Source organism: Giraffa tippelskirchi, chromosome 6 (assembly GCF_054371585.1).
Source record: "Giraffa tippelskirchi isolate mGirTip1 chromosome 6, T2T-mGirTip1v1.2.pri, whole genome shotgun sequence".
Classification (NCBI taxonomy): Eukaryota; Metazoa; Chordata; class Mammalia; order Artiodactyla; family Giraffidae; genus Giraffa; species Giraffa tippelskirchi.
Window position 1 is genome coordinate 122,242,575 of NC_137280.1, and position 26,973 is coordinate 122,269,547.

A 26,973-nucleotide genomic window follows, 5' to 3' on the forward strand; every position below is an offset into this window, starting at 1 on the left:
CTTGTTTAATGATCACTATTTTTAACATTTATCCTTCAAGGTAACTAACTCTGAGCTACCAGTGGTCATATGGGAATCACAAAATAACTAAAGAACTGGTTCCAGGCCAACAATCATGCTAGGCCAAACTTAATCACATTCAAGGTCAGCAGAGTACTTGGGAGTCCGGCAGGGCACTCAGGGTCCTGACTCCAAGTCTCAGTCATCACTGTGTGGAAGGCTGCAGATCTCCTGGTGAGGGGGGAGTTCTGGGTGATACAACATTGGTGAGCCGGACTCGACAGGGCACAGCTACTGGATGACTCCCAAGGAAAACACCCTCATTTTAGAAAGCCAAGTGGCCGTTTGCTTCAAGGATGTTTGTGAGACCATGGAAAGACTATCTGATTTCGTAGGAAGGAAACTGCACTCCCAGCATAACAAGATGGCTTTTAAAAACAAAAACACATCATACCATTTCTTTCACTTGGATGAGTCTGACTCTACCAGTGTGACCTGGGAGCCAAGCCCGTTGGCCCCTCCTTACGGTCTAACAACTGCTGTATACAGAGAGCCATTAGGGAGCAGAGACTGGCCAGAAAAAGGGCAGCAAGTGAACAGCGCAGAACTTCCCAGCAGGACCCAGACCCTAACTCACAGACTCTGCACTCAGGTGAGTGGAATGAACCAGGCTCTGCACACTGTGTTCATCAGGCAAGAGTACAGTGTGTGTCCAAACTCTCTTCCACGACCGGTGAGCTGGGCAGAAGGCAGGCCCAGCCAGTCGGTCCCTCGGGCCAGGGCAGGAAGCGAGTCTCTCTTACCCTGGTGCGTGGGGCCGCAGGGCTAACACCAAAAATTCATCCGAAGGAGCATGTCGAGGTTGAGGCAGAAGACTTGTCCCAGCAGGTTCCTGAGCAACAGGTGCTCCAGGCAAGGACTGACAGCCAGGATGCAGAAACGAGGGGTGGAGAAGCAGCAACACAAGAGCAATATCCAGGGGAGGAGAGCATGAGTGGGAAATGGACTTTGGGGTCAGACACATCTGTGCTCAAACACCAGCCCCGTCACTAACTCACTGTGTGAACTTGGGCAGCCACTTACCCTTGCCAAGCTCACTTCCACTACCTAAAATACCAGAATGACAGGATACTTCCCCAATGGGTGTCAGGAGGCTTAAATGATATAGAGCATTTAGCACAGCGCTTGGTAAAGGGCACACACTAAATGTTAGCTTCTATTATTAGATCAACGCCAGCATCATTACTACCATTTAAAACAGTTGCTAAAAAACAGATCCTCAACAAACGGTAGAAAAGGATACTTATGATCTGTGAATGGGAGAGTGAGCACCAGTAACTCCAGGGATAATGATGGGGCTTTTTCAGGACCCTAGAGTGTTTTCCAGGGTGCAGCCTGGGTCTATTGAAAGGATCAAGATGAGGGAAGAGCAGTGTCCACTCACCGGCCTGGCACAGGAGAGAAGTCATCCAACCTACCCTGCCAACAAGCCTTGGTTCCAACACTATCTTCTGAAAGCAGGGCAGCCCAACCTAGGAGGAAGCCACCCACTATCAGCCCAAACGAGCTTTTGGTGTCATCTAAAGGTTTAATAGAGATGTCAACTGAACTGAGATGACAGTGAAAAGTGCCAGATTCAGTACATCTCTACAGGGTTTATTTCCATCTTCCTGAAATCTCATTTCTCTGCTACTATCTGCAGCACAGGGTAACGTAGGAGTGTTGTGAGTGTCTGGGAGACAGCCCCTAGTTGTCCATGGCAACCCAGCCATGAGGAAAGTGCTGGGCGGTGAATGTGTGGGAGCTCAGATGAGGCTATTAGCTGTTCCGGCTTGAATGTGTCAGTATGATCAGTGTGTATAAGGCACAAGAACAAAAATCCCTTATTAGCCTCTGCAGCTATCTCAAGGCAGAGTCTTGCTTCTTTCAGGGAGGGGATTTGGCTGGCAAACAGTTCATTGCTGAAAATTGCTGAGAACAGTACAAATCTCTCTCCACCACTTAGTTTCTCAAAGTCAGCTTTGTCAGAAAGCCAACTTGGGCTGAACTCATGAAAGCTCAAACCTGCTGGCCCCTGGAATTCCTGTGGCCACTCTTCCAGGGAGTCCCATTTTCTCCCAACTTCTCTTTTTCCTCATTTGGCCACGTCTACCTCACTTTCTCAGAAGGACTTCTTAAAAGTCCTCAGAGAGTAAGAATTGGGTTTCTTTCTACCCAGTATTCAGCTAAAATGCTTTTATAAAGTGTGGAGGCATGGTCTGGAATCACTCACTCTGGGCTTAAATCTCAGCTCAGCTATTTACTAGCTATGCTTATAGACACATCACAAATTCTTTGGTACTCCTCCACTCAAGATATGGAACCTAATCACCACCCCTCCCTTGAGTGTGGGCTAGACTTGCTGACTTGCTCCCAGCAAATAAAATATAGCAGAGGTGATGGAATATCACTTTGAGAGAAGGTTATTAAAAGACTACAGCTCCCGTCACAGGTGAGCTTTCCTGTTCTTTTACTGTAGAAATTACTCACTCTGAGGGAAGTCACCTGCCATGTGTTGAGGACACCCAAGTAGCTTAAGGAGAAGGCCATGGGGTGGGGAACTGATGCCTCTTAGCAACCACGAGAGTGAGCTTAGAATCAGATCCTCCCTAAACGAGCCTCGAGGGGACTGCAGTGCAAACCAGCAGCTTAACTGCAGGCCAACAAGAGGTCCTGCACCAGAACGATGCAGCTGAGCCCCTCCAGGATCCCTGCCCACAGGAACTGTGAGATAACAAACGCTTGCTGTGTTAAGCCACCAAGGTTAGGGTAATCTGTAATGCAGAAAATGATAATAATACATAACGAGAAGGTGACATAACCCGAGATTCAGTTTCCTCATGCATAAAAGGAGGATGATGACAGGTTTGACAATCCTATGAGGTAATAAATGTAAATCACTCAGCCCAGTGCCTGGCACATGCTCAGCAATTAGACCTGCTACCAACATCCGTGTGGGGTTAGTACCATGCCATAGTCAAAAGCAAAGACTTTGAGTTGATCAGACCCATAAAGAACTCTTAGAAGTCAATAATTAGAAAATAATTTCTTAAATGTGAAAAGATTTGAACACAGATTTCACCAAAGAAGACATACAAATGACAAATAAGCACATGAAAAAATGTTTAAAATCATTAACCAGAGAAATGTACATTAAAGCCACAGTGAGATGCGACCACATATTTACTAGAATGGCCAATTTTTATTTTAAAAAAATAGATAATACAAGTATGGTGAGACAATGTAGTAACAAAGACTCACATACATTGCTGCTGGGAAAGCACAATGGCACCGTCATCTAAACAAATATTTAACAATTTCTTAAAAAGTTAAACATATAGTTGCCACTCAGCCCAACAATCCTACTCCCAAGAGAATGTAAAGTATTTACCCAAGAGAAATTAAAATTTATGTGCACACAAAGATCTATAAGTGAATGTTCAAAGTAGCTTTATCTGTAAAAGCGAAAAGACTGGACACCAAATGTCCATCAACTGATAAATGGATAAACAAAGTATAATACATTCATACAATGGACTATTCCTTAGAAATAAAAAGTAATGAACTCTTGATACATGAAACAACATGGATGAATCCCAAAAGCATGATGCTAAGAGATATAAGGCAAGATCAAAAAGCTGCATATGGCATAATTACATTTATATGACATTCTAGAAAAGAGAAGACTGTAAGGACAGAAATCAGCTCAGTAGCTATCAGGACGTGGGGATGGGAGAAGGGGCTTGACTGCAAAGGAACACGAGAGAAGTTTTTAGAGTGATTAAAATGTTCCATATTTTGATGAAGATGATGGTTATATGACTGTGTATAGTTGCCAAAATTCATCAAACTGCATCCCTAAAAAAAGCAAATTTTACTGTGAATAAATTATTATACCTCAATAAACCTAAAAGAAAATAATCTGGGATGTTGATAATGAGGGAAGCTACACATTGTAGGGGCAGAAGGTATATAGGGAATCTCTACCTTCCCCTCAATTTGACTATGAATAGCACTAAAAGTGCACTAAAAATATAAAGTCTTGACTTAAAGAAATAAATGTATTAGAAATGCATCTCTTAATAAGATGAATGAGATATTATAGTGTTCTAATGAAAGAAAATTTTGCTGAGCAAGAAAAAGAAAAAAGAAAGGAAAAATGAAGGGAAGGAGAGAAGAAAGGGTAAATGGAAGAGGGGAGAGAAGGAAAAAGAAAAAAAATAAAAGGAGGAGAAAGAAAAGAATCTTTTTTCATCTGCCACCAAAACCTGAAAATCTGTTCCTAGAGGCAGTTTGGCACAAGAATTTGGAATGGAACAGACCTTGTTAAAACCCCAGATCTATACTTTCTAGCTGTGTAACTGGGCAAGTTATTTAACCTCTCTGAGTAAACTCTGTAGAGTAGGCATATGACTACACTGACTATTACTGTCACAATTTAATGAGCACAGTCTGTAATCTTCACAGTGACAGCTCCCCTCAGCACACCCCATTCCTCAACCCTGCAGTAGGGATCTTGTTAATTTAAGTGCCCACACAGTGGTGACAGGAGTAAGAATTTGAGAAGTAGAGTGGACAATACAATCTTACATCATTCAAGGATTAAAGTTGGGGGAACAATGAGGCAGAGTAGTCATGCCTTTTTTTTTTAAATCCCTTCAGCAGATTCAAAGGGAATCATGGTTCCAGTCGCCTGTAGAAGGCTATGTGCCCAGAAATCTGAACATTTCATCTGGAAAATAAATGGTTCTCAAGGAGTAGAGGCAACATAGGGACATCTTTGGCTTCCTGAAACAAGGGGTGGACTCTGCTCAACTACAAAGTATCTGGGAAGGGGCACAAGGTGTGTTGCTGAGGCCGGGGGTCAGGCTGTTTAGTTCAGGCCCAGACACAAACTTGGCTTTGATTTTCAAAACTGTTTTTTTGTGGGTATATGTGGTAACACCCAGATGGAGAGCCTAGGAAAAGGAGAGGTCACTGGCTATGGTTACCACACAAAGAGAATGGGCCAGTGATGCACCACTTCCTTAGCTCCAGAATACACTCACCGGGAAAATACATCATTACCCTGATATCAGATAGGATGAGAAATTCAGCTTCCAAAGGGAAAAGTCACAGACAAGCAACAAGGCCAGCTGAAAACCCAGGGTGTAAGAAACGGCCTGCACACAAAACAACACAACAGTGTACCTTAGAATCAGTATTCTCCAGAAACAAAGCTGGTGGAAATTCAGACCATAATTGAAGGTGACATTCAAGTCCATGGGAGAGAGGGAGACTACTGAATAAAATAACTTTGAGGCAACTGGTTCATGACTTACCATACAAACAAAGCTGAATTCCTACTCTCACTCCTTGCACAAAAACCAATTCTAAGTGCATCAAGCAGAAGATAGATCAATTTGACTACTTATTACTTTTTCGGGATTTCAAAATGTTATAAACAAATTTAGAGACAAACTAAAAACTAAGAAAAAAATATTAAAATACATACAAAGACCTAAACTCTTAAAAGCACATCTAAAAACCATTAATTAAAAAAACATACGGTCCAACAAAAAAATGGGGAAAGGACATGAACAGAAAAGTTCCATGCCCCGCCCAAAACAAATGCCAATAATCCCATGAAACCAAGATTAATCTTACTCACAACTAAAGAAAAGCAAACTAAAACAAGATGTCTTCTTTAAAAGGATATCTGACATATAAATGTTTATATGTCTAAAAATGGAAATTATTGCAAGACCCATCAATAGAGGATAGTTACATAAATAACAGTATCTAAATATAACTAAATGCTGTACCCCTATTACAATTTAAATGCTGGTTTTACCCATACTGGTAACACTGAAAGTAGTCTGTGACACTTGGTTGAGTAGACAAAAAAGATTTCAATCTGTGTAGCAAGAGTCCATTTATCTAAAAGTGTGTGTTTTATTTGTGAATAAGTGTGCAGAGATACGTCCAGAAGAAAATTCACCAAAGTGATTGTCCCTGGGTGGAGGGATTTCAGGTGGTTTTCACTTTATTTCAAAATTGCAGTATTCTTTTAATAACCTACAATGAGCACATATTTCTATAATAAAGTTATTATCACTTTGAAAAACATGAAGACATTTCAACGCAATGTTCCAACAAAACACATCAACAGGCAGTAAGGCAAATGGTCCATCAGACAGCAGTCCATGCCCTGTAGTTGCCCTTCTAGCCAGCACTGGCAACAGGTGGCAAACAGGTAGGTAAAACTCTCAGGTTTACAAAAGTGGAGCAGGTGCAAGATGGTATGGGTTCAAGAATAGGTTTGGAGGGGGAGAAAAACTCAATTCAAAATCTGGTTCTACCACATTAGCTGTGTTGGCTTTGGGCAAGTTCCTTAGTATCTCTGGCCTTCAGCTTCCTCCTTGCTGAACTTGGATAATTACTTCTACGTTCTATGTGATAGCTTCAGTTCACTGCATGGTGCACAGTAAGTACTCAATAAACTCAGCTGCTTCTGTTAAAATCTGGGACATTCACATTGCAACCACTATGTTCTCCATGATCTGGGGTCACACAGCAGAATGGAGAGAAGGAGCAGCAAACCTTGGAAAATCTAAACATGCCTCTTGAACCCCGTGAAACCCTTCCTGGAAGCAGCAGGTGAGGAGTAAGGCAAACCACAAAGGGGAAGAAGAGGGCAAGGCGAGGGTCGACATAACCCCTGGGTTCACCTGCTTGTAGTGGATGAGTCAACATGACTCACGCCTCTCCTCCACCCTTCCTTCTGGGTTGGCTGGGACCTCCCCCATAGACTTCATATGTTAGGATCCTGGAAAGATGATGCAAATGCCAAGCCAGAAAGGACTTTACAGGCTGTATACTGCAGCATCCTTTTCATTCTGGAGGTGAGGGACCTGAGGACCAGGGAGAGAAGGGGACTCACAGGGAACTGGAGCAGCCAGCACCCAGCACAGACTCTCCATCATGGTGTCCCCTCCTATGCTCACCCTTCCCTCCCCCTGGCTCCCTCACATGCTTTCATTTCCCACATTCCTTTCCCCTGCCTTATTACCTGTCAGGCTCCTTAAGGGCCCTTCTCTCCTCTGGCAGCCCTAATTGTCTTTACTGGCTCTGTGGTGAGGGGAGAAACCAGACTAGGGCTGTTCTGGCTCAAAGAATCACCTAGAGAGAGGATTGCTGTGGCCACCACTAAGTCAAAACTTGCACAGCCATTCCTCTGCTTCCAAATGAAATAGAGCCCAAACCCTGGTGTGAAACAAGAAAGAGAAGAAAAGAGCCCTGAGTTCTTCTCAAGCCTCCCTGGTGACACTGAAAGTTACCTTGACACTCTTAGGAAAGGAAGACCCTGGAAGAGAGAGGTACCAGCAGATTAGAGAGGAACCAGCAGACTCCATCTCTGAGATGGTAAATACAGCTGAGATGCGGAGCAGCCATGGATGAGGAGAGACTTTGAGGCAGGTGTGCAAGGCCATTTTCCCAGGTCACAGTCTCAACTCTTAGTAGTGGGCTGGGTCTTACCTTGGGCAGGCTGACTGGAGTCCTGGGCTTGGTCCTTGGGTTTTTAATCAAGAGCCTCTGATCCAGAGGGAGTAGATGGTATTTCATGGCCTCGATGAGGAAGTCCTTACAGGTGTTGTTATTCTTTATCAAAGCTTCTTCTTCAACTGTCTAAAGGTAATAACCCACAGGTGATCCTGGGGCAGAGTTCAGCCCCATTTCCTAAACCATCTCCCTGGGCTGAGTCATTCCTGTGCTCCCACACTCATCCATTCCCACATCACATTGTCTCAAACCCCAAGACCAAGGTCCAGAGTTACAGCCTCCTGCATCTCAAGAGTGCAATGGAGTAAGTGATGAAGCTCTGGCATCAAATCCCAGCTCTACCACTTACCTCCTCTGATCCTCATTTTCCTCATCTGTAAGACGCAAGGCAGGCATATTAAAGTACCCCACAACCTCACATGTTGTATTTTCTTGGAAACTTAAATAATATAAGGACAATTTATTGTCCCTAAGGCTTATTTCCACATGCCCCCTGATTGGAATGTATTAGGTTGGTGCAAAAGTAATTGTGGTTTTTCATTGCTGAACTTTGCTGTTTGATATTGGAATACATTCTTAGATAAATATGGTTATGTTATACATCATTTTAATGTGCATTTTATACGCACTTTATATTTTATTTGCTAATGACTACTTGCTATTTATATTTATTTTAGACTATAGAAATGATGTTAGACAAAAACCAAATTTGAGTGATCTGAGTTCAAAATGGGTCGTAAAGCAGTGGAGACAACTCATAACATCAACAATGTATTTGGCCTAGGAACTGCAGTGATGGTTCAAGAAGTTTTACAAAGGAGACAAGAGTCTTGAAGATGAGGAGCGCAGTGGCCAATGATCACAAGTTGACAATGACCAACTGGGAACCATCATTGAAGCTGATCATCTTACATCTACATAAGAAGTTGCCGAAGATCTCAATGCCGACCATTCTATGGTTGTTCGGCAAACTGCAAAGGTGACAAAGCTCAATAAGTGGGTGCCTCATGAGCTGACCAAAAAGCAAAAGAAAAAAAATCATTGCTTTGAAGTGTCGTCTTCTCTTATTCTACACAATAACAATGAACTTCCAATGAATTTCTCAATTGGATTGTGATGTGTAATGAAAAGTGGCTTTTATATAACAACTGGCAACAACCAGCTCAGTGGTTAGACCACAAAGAAACTCCAAAGCACTTCCCAAAGCCATTTGCACCCAAAACAGGTCATGGTCACTGTTTGGTGGTCTGCTGCCAGTCTGATCCACTACAGCTTTCTGAATCCTGGTGAAACCAATACATCTGAGAAGTATGCTCAGCAAATCAATGAGATGCACCCAAAAATGCAATGCATGCAGCCAGCATTGGTCAACAGAAAGGGCCCAGTTCTTCTCCATGACAACACTCAATCGCAACCACATATCACACAACCAACACTTCCAAAGCTGAACAAATTGGGCTATGAAGTTTTGCCTCATCCGCCATATTCACCAACTGACTACCACTTCAAGCATCTCGACAACTTTTTGCAGGGAAAACACTTCCACAACCAGCAGGAGGCAGAAAACGCTTTCCAAGAGTTTTTTGAATCCTGAAGCATGGATTTTTATGCTACAGGAATAAACAAACTTATTTCTCATTGGCAAAAATGTGTTGATGGTAATGGTTCCTATTTGATTAATAAAGATGTTTTGTCCAGTTGCAGGACTTTTTTCCCTCCGCTCCGGGGAACCTCAGGCAGCCACCCCCATAGGCACATGCCTAGGTGCTGTTCCTGCCCTGTGCTCCCTCCCTCTGTCTTTTATTTCTCAGCTGCCAAGATCTTGGAAGGCTGAATATTCCCCAGCTACTTCAGTCGCTCGTTCAGAAGCCCCACCGTTCCGGTTACCATCCTGCAGGTACTTTCTGATTTGGTCAGTCTTCCTCTTCATATGACTTCTAGACTGAACTCTTGGTAAGATATGTAAGTGATGATCCAGTACAATTTTTGCAAGAATGAATCAGGATTTTCATGACCAAGTGTTAGAGAAGAGAGCCTTTTTCTTCTCAGTTTCTACCTGTTGTGGCCTGAAGTTGGCTTCTACTTTTTCAAGAATATAACCAGGCATTAACAAACACAAAACTACTTCTCAGAGCAGTTTCATAAAAATTGATTTTTCAAAATGAAACAAGCATCTGGTGGACTGAAAATGTTTTATACCTGGTATTTTAAAGATATTTTGACTACTGCCAAAAGAAATTAATTCCTTCATGCTGTCTCCCTTGTGGATGTCGTCATATGCCACTGGGTTGTGTAGAGCACAGGGTCTGGGGGGAGGCAGACTTGGATTTGCACCTCGCCTCTTCCACTTACTGCTTGTGACCTTGGACTTCGCCTATTAGGAAAACCAGCTTTGAAGCTCAGCAAAGAAGGGAAATCCATTGAGAACAGTCTGTAAAGAGATCAAGCCCCAAGCCTTTGGAGTGGGAGCACTGACTCCAAGACCCTAGACTACCAGAGAACTAACCCTAGGGAGTATCAGATAGTGATGACTCACACAAAGGAAACCAATTGAATACAAACCCCAGCATCACCCAACCACCAGAAGCACCCTGTGCAGGATGCCTCATCTAAACAACAAACAAAACAAAAATACAAACCCAATCATCAGCAGACAGGATTACCACCTCACTCAGCCTTGCCCATCAGAGGAAAAACAAGCAAACAAAAACTCAGCACAAATCTCACCCTATGTGAAGCTTACACAAACCACTGGACCAACCTTAGGAGGGCAGAAACCAAAAGGAACAAAGAATTCAACCTTGAAGCCTGGGAAGAGGAGACTTCAAACACAGTTAGTTAAAAAAAAAAAAAGAAAAGGCAGAGAAATACTACACAAAAGAAGGAACAAACTAGAAACACAGAAGTCCAAATAAATGAAGAGGAAATAAGCAAACTACCTGAAAAAGAATTCAGAATAATGATAGTAAAGATGATCAAAAACCTTGAAAACAAAATGGAAAAAATGCAAGAATCAATTAACAAAGACCTAGAAGAATTAAAGAATAAACATACAGAGACAGACAACACAATTACTGAAATTAAAAAAACTCTAGAAGGAATCAATAGCAGAATATCTGAAGCAGAAGAACAAATCAGTGAGCTGAAGAAAAAATGGTGGAAATGACTTCTGAAGAGTAGAATAAAGTAAAAAGCATGAAAAGAACCAAGGACAGTCTCAGAGACCTCTGGGACAATATCAAATGCACCAACATTTGAATTATAGGGGTCCCAGAAGAAGAGAAAAAGAAAGGGTATGAGAAAATTTTTGAAGAGATTATAGTTGAAAATTTCCCCAACATGGAAAAAGAAATAGTCAATCAAGTCCAAGAGGCACAAAGAGTCCCATACAGGATAAACCCAAGGAGAAACACACCAAGACATATACTAGTCAAACTACCAAAGACTAAACACAAAGAAAGAATATTAAAAGCAGCAAGGGAAAAGCAACAAGTACCACAGAAGGGAAACCCCATATGCTTAACAGAAACCCTATACGCTTTCAGCAGAAACTCTGCAGGCCCGAAGGGAATGGCAGGATATATTTAAAGTATTGAAAGGGAAAAATCTACAACCAAGATTACTGTACCTGGCAAGGATCTCATTCAAAATTGAGGGAGATTTAAAAAGCTTTTCAGACAAGCAAAAGTTAAGAGAATTCAGTACCACCAAACCAGCTTTACAAAAAATGTTAAAGGAACTTATATAGTCAAGAAATACAAGAGAAGAAAAAAGATCTACAAAATCAACCCCAAACAATTAAGAAAATGGCAGTAGGAACATGTATATCAATAATTAGTTTAAATGTAAATGGATTAAATGCTCCAACCAAAAGACACAGACTGGCTGAATGGATACAAAAACAAAACCCATATATATGCTGTCTACAAGAAACCCACTTCAGACCTAAAGACACATATAGACTGAAAGTGAGAAGATGGAAAAATATATTCCATGCAAATGGGAAGCAAAAGAAAGCTAGGGTAGTAATCCTCATATCAGACAAAATAGACCTTAAAATAAAGAATATTACAAGAGATAAGGAAGGACACTACATAATGATCAAGGGATCAATCCAAGAGGAAGACATAACAACTGTAAATATCTATGCACCCAACATAGGAGCACCTCAATACATAAGACAACACTAACAGACATAAAAGGAGAAACTGACAGTAACACAATAATAGTAGGAGACTTTGAACACCCCACTCACACCAATGGACAGATCATCAAAACAGAAAACTAATAAGGAAACACAAGTCTTAAATGAAACATTAGAGGAGATGGATCTCATTGATATCTTCAGGACATTTCATCCAAATGCAGAAGAATACACCATCTTCTCAAGTGCACATGGAACATTCTCCAGGATAGACCACATCTTGGGTCACAAATCAAACCTTAGTAAATTTAAGAAAATTGAAATTGTATCAGGCATCTTCTCCTACCACAATGCTATGAGACTAGATATCAATTACAGGAAAAAAACTGTAAGCAACACAAACACATGGAGATTAAACAACACTTTTCTAAATAACCAACAGGTTACTGAAGAAATAAAAAGGTAAATCAAAAAACTTCTAGAAACAAATGACAATGAAAACATGACAACGCAAAATGGATGGGATGCAACAAAAGCAGTTCTAAGAGGGAAGTTTACAGCAATACAATCCTACCTCAAGAAACAAGAAAAACATCAAATAGACAACCTAACTTTACACCTAAAACAACTGGAAAAACAAGAACAAAAAAAACCCAAAATCAGTAGAAGGAAAGAAATCATAAAGATCTGAGCAGAAATAAATAAAAAAGAAATGAAAGATACAATAGTAAAGATTAATAAAACTAAAAGCTGGTTCTTTGAGAAGATAAATAAAATTGACAAACCTATAGCCAGACTCCTCAAGAACAAAAGAGAGAAGAATCAAATCAACAAAATTAGAAATGAAAAAGGAGAGGTTACAACAGAAAATGCAGAAATACAAAGGATTATAAGAGATTATTATGAACAACTATATGGCAATAAAATGGATAATCTGGAAGAAATGGACAGATTCGTACAAAAGTTCAATCTTCCAAGACTGAACCAGGAAGAAATAGAAATTATGAGCACTGAAATTACAAGCACTGAAATTGAAACTGTGATTAAAAATCCCCCCAAAAACAAAAGCCCAAGAACAAATGGCTTCACAGGAGAATTCTACCAAACGTTTAGAGAAGAGCTAATGCCTATCCTTCTAAAACTCTTTCAAAAAACTGCAGAGGAAGGGACACTTCCAAACTCATTCTCTGAGGCCACCATCACCCTGATACCAAAACCAGACAAAGACAACACAAAAAAAGAAAACTACAGGCCAATATCACTGATGAACATAGATGCAAAAATCCTCAACAAAATTTTGGCAAACAGAATTCAGCAACACATCAAAAAGCTCGACATATGGTCAATTTGGGTTTATTCCAGGAATGCAAGGATTCTTCAATATACACAAATCAATCAATGTGATACACCATATTAACAAATTGAAAGATAAAAGCCATTTGATAATCTCAATAGATGCAGAAAAAGCCTTTGACAAAATTCAGCACCCATTTATGATTAAAACTCTTCAAAAAGTGGGAATAGAAGGAATCAGTTCAGCATAGTAAAGGCCATATATGATAAGCCTACAGCAAACATTATTCTCAATGGTGAAAAACTGAAAGCATTCCCCTAAGATCAGGAACAACACAAGGGTGTCCACTTTTACCACTGTTATTCAACATAGTTCTGGAAGTCCTAGCTACAGTAATCAGAGGAGAAAAAGAAATAAAAGGGATCCAGATCAGAAAAGAAGTGAAGTTCTCATTGTTTGCAGATGACATGATACTGTACATAGAAAACCCTAAAGATAGTATCAGAAAATTACTAGAGCTAATCAGCAAATTGAATTTAGCAAAGTTGCAGGATATAAAATCAATATACAGAAATCACTTGCATTTCTATATACCAACAATGAAAAATCAGAAAGAGAAATTAAGGAATCAATTCCATTCACCATTGCGACAAAAAGAATTAAATATCTAGGAATAAACTTACCTAAAGAGACAAAAGAACTGTACACAGAAAATTATGAGACACTAATGAAAGATGACATAAACAGATGGAGAGATATTCTATGTTCCTGGGAAGGAAGAATCAATGCTGTGAAAATGACTATACTACCAAACGCAAACTACAGATTCAATGCGATTCCTATCAAATTACCCACATTTTTCACAGAACTAAAATGAAAAATTTCACAATTCATATGGAAACACAGAAGACCCCAAATATCCAAAGCAGTCTTGAAAAAGAATGAAGCTGGAGGAATCAATCCTCTTGACTTCAGATTATACTACAAAGCTACAGTCATCAAGACAATATGGTACTGGCACAAAAACAGAAATATAGACCAATGGAACAAGATAGAAAGCCCAGAAATAAACCCATGCACCTAAGGGTACCTTATTTTTGACAAAGGAGGCAAGAATGTACAATGGGGCAAAGACAGCCTCTTCAATAAATGGTGTTGGGAAAACTGGACAACTACATGTAAAAGAACGAAATTAGAACACTTCCTAACACCATACACAAAGATAAACTCAAAATGGATTAAGACCAAAATCTAAGACAAGAAACTATAAAACTCTTAGAAGAAAACACAGGCAGAACACTCGATGACATAAATCAAAGCAAGATCCTCTATGACCCACCTCCTAGAGTCAGTTCAGTTCAGTTGCTCAGTCGTGTCCAACTCTTTGCGACCCCATGAATTGCAGCACACCAGGCCTCTCTGTCCATCACCAACTCCCGGAGTCTACCCAAACCCATGTCCATCGAGTCAGTGATGCCATCCATCTCATCCTTTGTCACCCCCTTCTCCTCCTGCCCCCAATTCTACCCAGCATTAGGGTCTTTTCCAATGAGTCAACTCTTCGCATGAGGTGGCCAAAGTATTGGAGTTTCAGCTTCAACATCAGTCCTTCCAATGAACACCCAGGATTGATCTCCTTTAGGATGGATTGATTGGATCTCCTTGCAGTCCAAGGGACTCTCAAAAGTCTTCTCCAACACCACAGTTCAAAAGCATCAATTCTGCGGTGCTCAGCTTTCTTCACTATCCAACTCTCACATCCATACATGACTACTGGAAAAGCCATAGCCTTGACTAGATGGACTTTTGTTGGCAAAGTAACGTCTCTGCTTTTAAATATGCTATCTAGGTTGGCCATAACCTTCCTTCCAAGGAGTAAGCGTCTTTTAATTTCATGGCTGCAATCACCATCAGCAGTGATTTTGCAGCCCCCAAAAATAAAGTCTGACACTGTTTCCACTGTTTCCCCATCTATTTCCCACGAAGTGATGGGACCAGACAGCCATTTTGCTTTTTTTGCATTTCTTTTCCATGGGGATTTTCTTGATCCCTGTCTCCTGTACAATGTCACGAACCTCTGTCCATAGTTCATCAGGCATTCTGTCTATCAGGTCTAGTCCCTTAAATCTATTTTTCACTTCCACTGTATACTCATAAGGGATTTGATCTAGGTCATACCTGAATGGTCTAGTGGTTTTCCCTACTTTCTTCAATTTAAGTCTGAATTTGGCAATAAGCAGTTCATGATCTGAGCCACAGTCTGCTCCTGGTCTTGTTTTTGCTGACTGTATAGAGCTTCTCCATCTTTGGCTGCAAAGAATATAATCAATCTGATTTTGGTGTTGACCATCTGGTGATTTCCACGTGTAGAGTCTTCTCTTGTGTTGTTGGAATAGGGTGTTTGCTATTACCAGTGCGTTCTCGTGGCAAAACTCTATTAGCCTTTGCCCTGCTTCATTCTGTACTCCAAGGCCAAACCTGCCTGTTACGCCAGGTGTTTCTTGACTTCCTACTTTTGCATTCCAGTCCCCTATAATGAAAAGGACATCTTTTTTGGGTGTTAGTTCTAGAAGGTCTTGTAGGTCTTCATAGAATCGTTCAACTTCAGCTTCTTCGGTGTTACTGGTCGGGGCATAGACTTGGATTACCGTGATATTGAACGGTTTGCCTTGGAAGCGAACAGAGATCATTCTGTCGATTTTGAGATTGCATCCAAGTACTGCATTTCGGACTCTTCTGTTGACCATGATGGCTACTCCATTTCTTCTAAGGGATTCTTGCCCACAGTAGTAGATATAATGGTCATCTGAGTTAAATTCACCCATTCCAGTCCATCTTAGTTCGCTTACAGATAGCTGGGAAGAGAAGAGAAGCGAAAAGCAAAGGAGAAAAGGAAAGATATTCTCATCTGAATGCAGAGTTCCAAAGAATAGCAAGGAGAGATAAGAAAGCCTTCCTCAGCGATCAGTGCAAACAAATAGAGGAAAACAACAGATTGGGAAAGACTAGAGACCTCTTCAAGAAAATTAGAGATACCAAGGGAACATTTCATGCAAAGATAGGCTCGATAAAGGACAGAAATGGTATGGACCTAACAGAAGCAGAAGATATTAAGAAGAGGTGGCAAGAATACACAGAAGAACTGTACAAAAAAGATCTTCATGACACAGATAATCACGATGGTGTGATCACTCACCTAGAGCCAGACATCTTGGAATGTGAAGTCAAGTGGGCCTTAGAAAGCATCACTACGAACAAAGCTAGTGGAGGTGATGGAATTCCAGTTGAGCTATTTCAAATCCTCAAAGGTGATGCTGTGAAAGTGCTGCACTCGATATGCCAGCAAATTTGGAAAACTCAGCAGTGGCCACAGGACTGGAAGAGGTCAGTCTTCGTTCCAATCCCAAAGAAAGGCAATGCCAAAGAATGCTCAAACTACCGCACAATTGCACTCATCTCACATGCTAGTAAAGTAATGCTCAAAATTCTCCAAGCCAGGCTTCAGCAATACGTGAACTGTGAACTTCCAGATGTTCAAGCTGGTTTTAGAAAAGGCAGAGGAACCAGAGATCAAATTGCCAATATCTGCTGGATCATCGAAAAAGCAAGAGAGTTCCAGAAAAACATCTGTTTCTGCTTTATTGACTATGCCAAAGCATTTGACTGTGTGGATCACAATAAACTGTGGAAAATTCTGAAAGAGATGGGAATACCAGACCATCTGACCTGTCTCTTGAGAAACCTGTATGCAGGTCAGGAAGCAACAGTTAGAACTGGACATGGAACAACAGACTGGTTCCAAATAGGAAAAGGAGTCCGTCAAGGCTGTATATTGTCACCCTGCTTATTTAACTTATATGCAGAGTACATCATGAGAAACGCTGGGCTGGAAGAAACACAAGCTGGAATCAAGATTGCCGGGAGAAATATCAATAACCTCAGATATGCGGATGACACCACCCTTATGGCAGAAAGTGAAGAAGAACTAAAGAGCCTCTTGATGAAGGTGAAGGAGGAGAGTGAAAAAGTTGGCTTAAAGCTCAACATTCAGAAAACTAAGATCATGGCATCTGGTCCCATCACTCCATGGGAAATAGATGGGGAAACAGTGGAAACAGTGTCAGACTTTACTTTTTTGGGCTCCAGAATCACTGCTGATGGTGACTGCAGCCATGAAATTAAAAGACGCTTACTACTTGGAAGGAAGGTTATGGCCAACCTAGATAGCATGTTTAAAAGCAGAGACATTACTTTGCCAACAAAAGTCCGTCTAGTCAAGACTATGGTTTTTCCAGTGGTCATGTATGGATGTGAGAGTTGGACGGTGAAGAAAGCTGAGTGCCGCAGAATTGATTCTTTCGAACTGTGGTGTTGGAGAAGACTCTTGAGAGTTTCTTGGACTGCAAGGAGATCCAATCAATCCATCCTAAAAGAGATCAATCCTGGGTGTTCATTGGAAGGACTGATGTTGAAGCTGAAGCTCCAATACTTTGGCCACCTCATGTGAAGGGTTGACTCATTGGAAAAGACCCTAATGCTGGGTAGGATTGGGGGCGGGAGGAGAAGGGGACGACAGAAGATGAGATGGTTGGATGGCATCACTGACTCGATGGACATGGGTTTGGGTAGACTCCGGGAGTTGGTGATGGACAGAGAGGCCTGGCGTGCTGCAATTCATGGGGTCGCAGAGAGTCGGACACGACTGAGCGACTGAACTGAACTGAACTGATGGGACCAGATGCCATGATCTTAGTTTTCTGAACGTTGAGCTTTAAGCCAACTTTTTCACTCTCCTCTTTCACTTTCATCAAGAGGCTCTTTAGTTCTTCTTCTCTTTCTGCCACAAGGGTGGTGTCATCTGCATATCTGAGGTTATTGATATTTCTCCCAGCAATCTTGATTCCAGCTTGTGTTTCTTCCAGCCCAGCATTTCTCATGATGTACTCTGCATATAAGTTAAATAAGGTCACTCACCTAGAGCCAGACATCCAGAATGTGAAGTCAAGTGGGCCTTACAAAGCATCACTATGAGCAAAGCTAGTGGAGGTGATGGAATTCCAGTTGAGCTATTTCAAATCCTCAAAGGTGATGCTGTGAAAGTGCTGCACTCGATATGCCAGCAAATTTGGAAAACTCAGCAGTGGCCAAAGACTGGAAGAGGTCAGTCTTCGTTCCAATCCCAAAGAAAGGCAATGCCAAAGAATGCTCAAACTACCGCACAATTGCACTCATCTCACATGCTGTAAAGTAATGCTCAAAATTCTCCAAGTCAGGCTTCAGCAATACGTGAACAGTGAACTTCCAGATGTTCAAGCTGGTTTTAGAAAAGGCAGAGGAACCAGAGATCAAATTGCCAATATCCGCTGGATCATCGAAAAAGCAAGAGAGTTCCAGAAAAACATCTATTTCTGCTTTATTGACTATCCCAAAGCATTTGACTGTGTGGATCACAATAAACTGTGGAAAATTCTGAAGGAGATGGGAATACCAGACCACCTGACCTGCCTCTTGAGAAACCTGTATGCAGGCCAGGAAGCAACAGTTAGAACTGGACATGGAACAACAGACTGGTTCCAAATAGGAAAAGGAGTACGTCAAGGCTGTATATTGTCACCTCCTAGAGTAGTGGAAATAAAAACAAAAGTAAACAAGTGGGACCTGATTAAACTTAAAAGCTTTTGCACAGCAAAGGAAACTATAAGAAAGGTGAAAAGACAACCCTCAGAATGGGAGAAAATAATAGCAAATGAAACAACTGACAAAGGATTAATTTCCAAAATATACAAGCAGCTCATACACCTCAATGCCAGAAAAACAAACAACCCAATCAAAAAGTGGGAAAAAGACGTAAAGAGATATTTCTCCAAAGAAGACATACAGATGGCTAACAAACACATGAAAAGAGGCTCAACATTGCTCATTATTAGAGAAGTGAAAATCAAAACTACAATGAGATATCACCTCACACTGGTCAGAATGGCCATCATCAAAAAGTCTACAAGCAATAAATGCTGGAGAGTGTGTGGAGAAAAGGGAACACTCTTGCACTGTTAGTAGGAATGTAAATTGATATGGTCACTATGGAAGACAGTATGGAGATTCCTTAAAAAACTAGGAATAAAACCACCATATGGCCCAGCAATCCTACTCCTAGGCATATACCCTGAGGAAACTAAAATTGAAAACTGTATCCCATTGTTCATTGCAGCACTATTTACAATAGCTAGAATATGGAAGCAACCTAGATGTCCGTTGACAGATGAATGGATAAAGAAGCTGTGGTATATAGACACAATGGAATATTACTAAGCCATAAAAACAAATGCATTTGAGTCAGTTCTGATGAGGTGGATGAACCTAGAACCTATTATACAGAGTGAAGTGAGTCAGAAAGAGAAAGATAAATGTCATATTCTAATGTATATATATGGAATCCAGAAAAATGGTACTGAAGAATTTATTTACAGGGCAGCAATGGAGAAATAGACATAGAAAATAGACCTATGGACATCAGGAGATGGGAGGAGAGGGTGAGATATATGGAAAGAGTAACATGGAAACTTACATTGCTATATGTAAAACAGAGAGCAACGGGAATTTGCTGTATGGCTCAGGAAACTCAAACAGGGGCTCTGTATCAATCTAGAGGGGTGGGAATGGGCGGGAGATGGGAGGGAGGTTCAAAATGGAGGGGATATATGTGTACCTATGGCTGGTTCATGTTAAGGTTTGACAGAAGACAAGAAAATTCTGTAAAGCAATTATCCTTCAATAAAACAATAAATTAAAAAAAAAAAAAAGATGTGTTTAAGGCTAGTTACGGTGATTTAAAATTCACAGTCCTAAACCACAATTACGTTTGTATCAACCTAAACTTTATAACGTTTAAGGCAAATGGTCAGGCATTTGAGAGAAGGAGAGGGAGGGAAACAGGAAGATGGTGGGACCCAACAGCCAACTCTTGTAGGCACTGGGTGTAATAAGGTGATGTTCATGAAGAATTCATATCCCTTTTTTTACTGTACAAGCCTCAGGGAGAAGCAGCCAGTGAGGCATTCTATAACATATCAGAGCAGAAAGAATGTCTCACACTAAAGTCCCACCAACTGACCTCCACTTGGACCCCATCTAAGCTGGGGTTGTGACTTCTTCATGCCTTTTTCTAGAGCCAAGGACTTAAGCCTAAATATTTCATGAGCAAAGCTAAGCGTGAACCATATTGGTACCTCAACTCTCAAATCTCTGCCCTTGGGTGCAGGTCAGATTGCTACATGGCATGTCTGTAAGGGGTAGTGTGATCCTCGAAGGCTACTTCATGTTTTCTTTGCTGGAGTGTTTGGGAGTTATCTGCAAAGGTCAGTTTCATTCAGCAGCTAACAGTGATTGAATGTCTCCTGGTTCAGCAGCTCAGTGCTGAACCTCACGGGAGAAAATGATGAACAAAACAAGGGTTCTGACCATGAGCTCTCAGGTCTAGTCAGAGAATGAGAAGGGCCTTTCCATCTCAACTCTCTCAGCCCTGGAGCGGTCATGCACAGGCCTGGCTGAGCCTCTCCTGGGTCCTCACCTGTAACCAGGAAAGGGAATGTGGCCAGGGCCATCATCTGTAGAGCAGTGTCAGAAATGCCAGGAAAAGGAGGGTCAGTGAGAACACCTCTGTTACCTCCGGATGCCTCCTTCCCCACAGACGATCCTCAGGAACACTCCCTTTTCTGGGAAGGTTTTTTCTGTCCCACTGAGGGGCTAAGGCAAGTTGGGACAAATCATAAACATTTAGGGTCAGTTAAAAAAAATTAAAAGGGTAGGAGAGGATCTCTTTAAAAACTTGGGAAGAAGGAAAAATGCACGAGTAGCTACTTCTCCCAAAGCACTCATTCAGAGAGTACTCATGTGTACAGAGTTTCAATCTGGGATGATGAAAAAGTTTCAGAAATGGGTATGGTGATGGTTGTAGAGCACAATGAATGCAATTAATGCCACTATACTGTACACTTCAAATGGTTAAAAGGATGAAGTTTATATTATACATACTTTATGACAAGAACAAATTTTAAAATAAGATATACTATGTTATACACTTGGCACAATATTTTTAAATATTTAATGAAAACCTGATAAATGTTAGCTATTAAAAAAAAAACCAACTAAGAACAACAACAAAAAAACCACCTCCCCTAGGAATCAATGTTGGTACAGGTCTGCCCAGAGCTTTCCTTTCTCTCCTCCTCCATCAGTCATCCTCAGTGGTTAGAACTGTTTGAAGTTTCAAGGTCAAATGAGTGTTAATGAAATATCTCCTTCCAAAGGTGTTCTGAAAAAAAAACCTTAAAAAAAAAAGTCCCACACCACAGATCTCACACCCATTGTCTCTGTCTTCCTCCTTCTCCAGACCTAAACCTGACCTTGCCCTAACAACCCAGGAACTATTTCCTAAAGTCTTCATTAAGTTTCCCTTGTGGGCACCCGATGGAGGTAGTGAGCACGGGTTCTCTAAGGCCCCTTTAGCTTTCTCCAGAACCCAAGTCCACGGGCCACCCCTGGTCCCTGTGCAGGTGAGACTGTGCTGGAGGCCAAGCATCCACCTCTACAGGCGGCTGGGCCCACTCCATGGGAGGCTTGGTTCCAACTCTGGGAGCTGGAGTGGGTTTGGTTCCTCTGCTGAGGGGGCCTCTCCTACAGGAAGGATGTGCGGCCACCAGGTGGCAATGATACCATCCACAGTGTAAAACGCAGGGCACATCTGAAGGTTTGTGAGTAAACACTCTGGCCCTTGGACTTCCCTGGTGGCGAAGGAGGTAAAGAATCTGCCTGCAATACAAGAGACCCGGGTTCAATCCCTGTGTTGGGAAGACCCCTGGAGAAGGAAATGGCAACCCACTCCAGTATTCGTGCCTAGAGTATTCCACAGACAGAGGAACCTGGCGGGCTACAATCCACGAGATTGCAAAGAATCGGACATGACTGAGCAATTAGCTCAACACCCTGAGAAGAGGGCTGAGGTTCAGACATCCAGAGAACATTCCAATGACCTCTGAGGCCTGTGATCAACACTGTCACAAACTGAGGACTTTACAAGTGCTGGTAAGGATACTGTCTCCCACTAGTACCAAGAGCAGCAGTAGTGTGATGAGAGTAGTAGTATCACTGAACACTGGGTTATAGGCTTTACATGATTTAGCTCATTTGATCCTCAAATGATCCTATAAGGGCAGGGGCTCTTTTCACCATATGAGAAGGCAGAGGCTTAGAAAGATTGAGGATTTACCCAGTGTCTTATGGTCAAGAAGTGACAGAGCTCTGCTGCTGGATACTGAACCTCCTCTAATCCTTGCTTTACACCTGCCATTCCTCCCAGAGACTTCCTGAGAATGGCTGAGCTGGCCTTCTGCCCTGGCACTTGTTGTTTATCTATTAAGTCTATCTATTAAGTTTATCTATTTATCTTCTGCCTGCTTGGAAAACATCTAATGCCATTTATGCTACCAAGTCAGTTGTGTAATGCACAAACAGAACAGAGAGTAAGGCAGTGCCTGCTTAGGGAAGGTGGGGTGCTCTGGAGCCAGACAGACATGGATTTGAATCCTGACCCTGCCACCTACCTATTAGCTGGAGACTCCACATAAATCCCAACCTCCATAAGCCTCAAAGCCCACATTTGTAAAAAGAGGGTTATAACCTCTGCTCACAGGGTTGTTATACGATTAAATGAAAAAACATGTGGCGCCATGTTTTAGAGGAAGCAGTGTGTGCTCACTCAGTCATGTCCGACTCTTTGCGACCCCACGGAATGGGCCCACCAGGCTCCTCTGTTCATGGGGATTCTCCAGGCAAGAATACTGGAGTGGGTAGCCATGCCGTCCTCCAGGGGATCTACCTGACCCAGGGATCGAACTCACATCTCCTGTGTCTCCTACATTGGCAGGTGGATTCTTTACCACTGAGCCACCTGGGAAGCCCATATATGCAGTATGTATTCCAGGCAGCTGTGAAGAGTTGATTTTTATGTCCCCAAGTTGCCTAACATGAAGCAAAAAGGGAACATAGAAATGACCCTCCCAGCTGAAGTCCTGCACAACAAAAGCAGCTAACTTCTGTGGAACACATGCTATCCCTGGGCTCCATGCTAAACACCTGAACTACATACTTACAACTCCTTTGGTCCTCATAACAACCCTACCGGGCTGTAGTACAATTTCCCTTCTACAGAAAAAGAAACTGAGACTCAAAGCTAAGATGTGGAAGAGGAGGAACTAAACCTAAGTGTCTCATTCTCAAACCTAGGCTCTTAAACCTCACACTACCACATCCTCACACTGAGGATCAGTGGGTCAGTGCCCTCACTCCACACCAAAGACCCATGAAGCTCCTCACCATTCCATACAACCAGGGTTGCCCATTGCTACTCCTAGAGGCCTGGGTGACCAGGGAAGCGCTTGATTCTTCACACAGCTCTCACCTGGACGAGGTAATCCCTCGGCAAGAGAGGGAGACGGACATGTTCCATCAGTTTTGCCATGTGCTCTAAACGGGTCTCTTTCTCATAATTGATCCACGAAATCACAGCTTCAAATACCTGTAAGAAAAACCGAAATAGGGAACTTTAGCAAAGAGATAATAACTTTAAAATAGCTTTCAAACAACTTCTTCAACCTTAAAAAAGAAAGAAAAGTTACAAGTCTCCACAAAGGCATTTAACCTAAGGTCTAATATTGAAAATAATAATAAAAACAGAATATATTTACTACCTGATGTCATGTCAGAGTGCTTTCTCTGCCTCCCTCATACACACACACACACACACACACACACACACACACACACACACACACGTACACTAAGAAAAACCTGCTGCCCCAAACACAGAATCATCAAGGTTCACTGCAAAATAAAAATCAATTCCAACAGTTACCCCAGGGTAGAAATGCAGAGCAATAACTCTGAATCAAATTTTACAAAGACTTCCCAAGAGGACCAGAAGCCCTGAGGGCAATGCCTTTTCATCTTCATCACACAAACCCCTCTCTTCATCTATTTCCCATGTTCATTTAATGCAGAACAAAAACTATAAAGACGTCCCCCACAAAAGCTGGTAATAACGGGGAATTTGAAACTGAATGACAGAATGGCAAAAATTTCTCCTTGAGTTGAACCTTTCCTTTGAGGAGAGATTTCATTTCTATACAAATCAAAACAGGTCTTGGAACCAAAAGGGGAATCTATGGTTTGAATGTTCGCTTTACTCAAGGTTAAGTTCAGATTCAAACCCTGCACCACCATACACAAAGACAAGCATAAACGTCAGCATTGGTAAGACAGCGGGGAAACCACCACTGCTTATGGAAGCTTAATTAACATGGTTTTTTTAAGAGGGGAAGGAAGAATTTGGCAATAGCAATCAAAAATTCAAATGTGCACATCTTTGACCTAGAAATATAACTTCCAGAGCTCTAGTCAACAAAAATATTCACACAAGTGGTGCAAGAATATGTGTTCCAAGATGTTTGCTGCAGGATTTTTGTAAGAGGATAAAGAAACTATCTGAAGTCCACTAGTGGAAAAATTATTAAACTAGTATTGACATGGGATATTTTCAGCTGTTAAAAACAATGATAACAACAACTAATAATAAGACAAAACATTTTCTTGTGCCAGAAAGCAAGAAAGTGATCAAAGATCAAGGGGACACAACAGACAGACCAGAGCGAGCTAGACAGAGCTTTTTCACTGCCGACATTTGGGACAATTTAAACATCTAACAGTCTGTCTAGTCAAGGCTGTGGTTTTTCCAGTGGTCATGTATGGATGTGAGAGTTGGACGGTGAAGAAAGCTGAGCACCGCAGAATTGATGCTTTTGAACTGTGGTGTTGGAGAAGACTCTTGAGAGTCCCTTGGACTGCAAGGAGATCCAATCAATTCATCCTAAAGGAGATCAATCCTGGGTGTTCATTGGAAGGACTGATGTTGAAGCTGAAACTCCAATACTTTGGCCACCTCATGTGAAGAGTTGACTCATTGGAAAAGACCCTAATGCTGGGTAGGATTGGGGGCAGGAGAAGAAGGGGAAGACAGAGGATGAGATGGTTGGATGGCATCACTGACTCGATGGACGTGGGTTTGGGTAGACTCTGGGAGTTGGTGATGGACAGAGAGGCCTGGTGTGCTGCAATTCATGGGGTCGCAAAGAGCTGGACACGACTGAGCGACTGAACTGAACTGAACAGGATAATGAAGAAATAATTCAGCCCTGACTGGGAAGGGACCAAGATATAGGCTAGGTCTATATCTTGATAGAGAGGGAGCTACATAGGCAAGTGCATTTGTCAAAACTAATCAAATCTTACACTTAATATCTATACATTTCACTGTATGTAAATCATACCTCATTTAAAATATATTTAGTTAAAAGAAAAAGATAGCAATGAATCAAAACCCAAAGAGAAAAAAGAATCCATGAGTCCATAAGGACTTTAAAAAGTATGGGAAGGCTGCTGTACACAGAAAAGTGCCAGCTAATAAGGTAAAAACACAGAATTAAAAAAGCATCATTTTGCAACCACTGATATAATAACTGATTCAGCCAATGTCAACCATAGATGCTGAAACCATTGGGTGAAAAGTTTTTGGGAACAAGATATTCACAGTTCTCCAAGTGTCATCTGACAGAATACTTATTAATTACATAGGGAGAGTGGGGGAGATTCAAATTGGTTGATCTGACAGATACCACCGTGAACAAGTAGTCAAAGTTAATACCACTAGCAAACAGGCCAAATTCATATTACACTCCTGAATGTGACTTAATGAGAGGGAAACAGCATTCCCTATGCAGCTGCTGCTGCTGCTGCTAAGTCGCTTCAGTCGTGTCCGACTCTGTGCGACCCCATAGAGGGCAGCCCACCAGGCTCCGCCGTCCCTGGGATTCTCCAGGCAAGAATACTGGAGTGGATTGCCATTTCCTTCTCCAGTGCATGAAAGGGAAAAGTGAAAGTGAAGTCGCTCAGTCGTGTCCAACTCTTAGCGACCCCATGGACTGTAGCCTAGCAGGCTCCTCCGTCCATGGGATTTTCCAGGCAAGAGTACTGGAGTGGGCTGCCATTGCCTTCTCTGTCCCTATGCAGCAATCTTTCTAAAATGTTAAACCTGAATCTTATAGCAAAGAAACAGACAACTCCATGTGTGGGACACTCATCAACATAAGTGTCCTGGATTCTTCAAAACTGTTAGCATTGGGGACTTCCCTGGTCATCCAGGGGACACAGGTTCAATCCCTCGTGTGGGAAGACTTCACATGCTGAGGGGCAACTAAGCCTGTGCTCTGTAGCACAACTACAGAGCCCACGTGCCCAGAGCCTGTGGTCCACAAGAGAAGCCACCACAATGAGTAGCCCATGAACCACAACTAGAGAGCAGCCCCCACTTGCCACAACTAGAGAAAGCCCAAGCGCAGCAACAAAGACCTAGGAAAGCCAAAAATAAATAAACAAAAAAATTTTTAAATTGCCATTTAAAAAGCTGTTAGCATTATGAAAGACACTAAGAAAGGCAGGGAAACAGAAGATCTCCTGGAGAAGGAAATGGCAACCCACTCCAGTATTTTTGCTGGAGAAATCCCATGGACAGAGGAGCCTGACGGACTACAGTCCGTGGGGTCTCAAAGAGTCAGTCGTGACAGCATGCACGCTTAATCTTCTTCTTCAGAGACATAGAACTAAATGCAAGACATGATCCTTATTTGAGTCATGGATTAAAAAGAAACAACCATGAAAGACTTTTTTTGAGACTGTTAGGAAATTTGAATGCTGACAGTATATTAGAAAATATTATTGTGTCAGTGTTACATTTGTTTGGTATGATAGTGATTTTATGGCTCAGAAAGAGAATTTCCTTGTTCTTAGGAAGTGCAAGCTAAAATACTTAAGGGTAAAGTATCATGATGTCTACAATGTACTGTCA

At 41.8% G+C, this 26,973-nt stretch overlaps 1 protein-coding gene and 1 long non-coding RNA gene across 35 annotated transcripts in view; one reads left to right on the forward strand and one right to left on the reverse strand.

Annotated features, from left to right (window-relative positions):
* Window positions 1–26,973, reverse strand: part of KLHL3 (kelch like family member 3) — a 289,234-nt gene that overhangs the window by 25,077 nt on the left and 237,184 nt on the right. For all 34 annotated transcript variants that reach the window (XM_081500695.1, XM_081500692.1, XM_081500696.1 and 31 more), the window contains 2 exons: window positions 23,476–23,592; window positions 7,558–7,707 (listed from right to left, as the gene is read on the reverse strand). In XM_081500695.1, the coding sequence (XP_081356821.1) occupies window positions 7,558–7,707; window positions 23,476–23,592 (267 nt within the window). The remainder of the gene's footprint in view (window positions 1–7,557; window positions 7,708–23,475; window positions 23,593–26,973) is intronic.
* On the forward strand, window positions 363–9,278 carry LOC145510181 (uncharacterized). The gene is made up of 2 exons (XR_014056858.1): window positions 363–652; window positions 8,259–9,278. It is a non-coding gene; the product is annotated as an uncharacterized LOC145510181 (long non-coding RNA).